This window comes from Zingiber officinale, chromosome 1A (genome assembly GCF_018446385.1).
Source record: "Zingiber officinale cultivar Zhangliang chromosome 1A, Zo_v1.1, whole genome shotgun sequence".
NCBI lineage: Eukaryota > Viridiplantae > Streptophyta > Magnoliopsida > Zingiberales > Zingiberaceae > Zingiber > Zingiber officinale.
The window spans coordinates 147,965,797-147,967,107 of NC_055987.1; the positions used below are offsets into that span (position 1 = coordinate 147,965,797).

Sequence of the window (1,311 nt, forward strand, 5' to 3'; positions counted from 1 at the left end):
TGGCTCAGCAAGTTACGAGTAACTTTGAGGTTAACAGTGATAAGCTGCAGTTATACAAGGAAGCATATGAGAAAATGAAGGAGGATGATAAAAAAGGAAGTCACAGTAACTAAGATTCCCCGAGAAGATAACCAAAGGGCGGATGAACTAGCTAAAATAGCCAGCTCTTTGACCACTTGGGTGTTGGATAGGTCAATAGCCCAAAGCTTCCTAATAGCTCAGATAAACCTGCAGAACAATATAGAAGATTCGATTGACTGGAGAGCCCCAATGACCATTTATCTTCAGCAGGGCATCCTGCCTGCCGATCCTGAAGAAGCTAGATTGATCAGGAGAAGAGCTCATGTCTACACTCTGATCGGGGATCAACTGTACAAGCGAACATTTTTCAGACCATTGCTCAAATATTTAGGTACGGATGAGGCGGAGTATGCCTTGCAAGAAGTACATCAGGGATGCTACAGTAACCACGTTGGAGGAAGGATGCTGGCTCGAAAAATATTGCTGCCAGGTATTTTTGGCCCACTTTGCAGAGAGATGCTCAGCGATTGGTGAATATTAGCTTATCTTGTCAAAAGCATCAGAACTTGACCCACCGGCCAACCGATACGCTGAAAACCTCAATAGTTTCGTGCTCCTTTAATCAATGGGGCATGAACATTGTAGGATTGTTACTAATGGCACCAGGTTAGAGACAATTCTTACTCGTAGCAGTGGACTACTTTTCCAAATGGGTGAAAGCAGAAGCCCTCGCCAGGATTACTGAGAGAGTCGTTATTCAATTTTTATGAAAGAATATCTTATGCCGATTTGGAATACCGCACAAGCTGGTCTCAGATACTGGAAGACAGTTCCAAGGACGCAAGATCCAGGAATGGTGTCGAGGATTTGGAATAACTCAGTCCTTTACGTTTGTGGCTTATCCTCAAAGTAATGGGCAGACGGAGGTCGCTAATAGAGAGATAGTGCGGGGGTTGAAGGTCAAGCTGGATCATGTAGGCGACGATTAGGTGGAAGAGTTGCCTAGCATCCTCTGAGCATATTGCACGACTCCTCGAGAGAGCACCAGGTTCGCCCCATTTCACCTGGTCTACGGTAGTGAGGCAGTTGTGCCCATAGAAATTGGGGTGTCATGAGTCAGATGACTGCTATATGACGCGGAAAATGCCGAGCGACGACTTTCAGAGCTAGATTTTATCTGTGAAATCCAAGAACGAGTGGCTGCCCAATTAACTGCATATAGGCAGCAGATGCGCCAAAATTACGATAGGAGGGTGATTCCCCTGTTCTTCGGAGAAGAAGACTTAGTGT

General features: G+C 45.5%; 1 protein-coding gene across 1 annotated transcript; it reads left to right on the top strand.

The window, feature by feature from the left end:
• Positions 1-270: 270 nt before the first annotated feature.
• Positions 271-1,010, top strand: LOC122004828. The gene is made up of 3 exons (XM_042559651.1): positions 271-551; positions 667-734; positions 838-1,010. The coding sequence occupies exons 1-3, from the start codon at positions 271-273 to the stop codon at positions 1,008-1,010; spliced, it is 522 nt and encodes a 173-aa protein (XP_042415585.1).
• Positions 1,011-1,311: the final 301 nt, after the last annotated feature.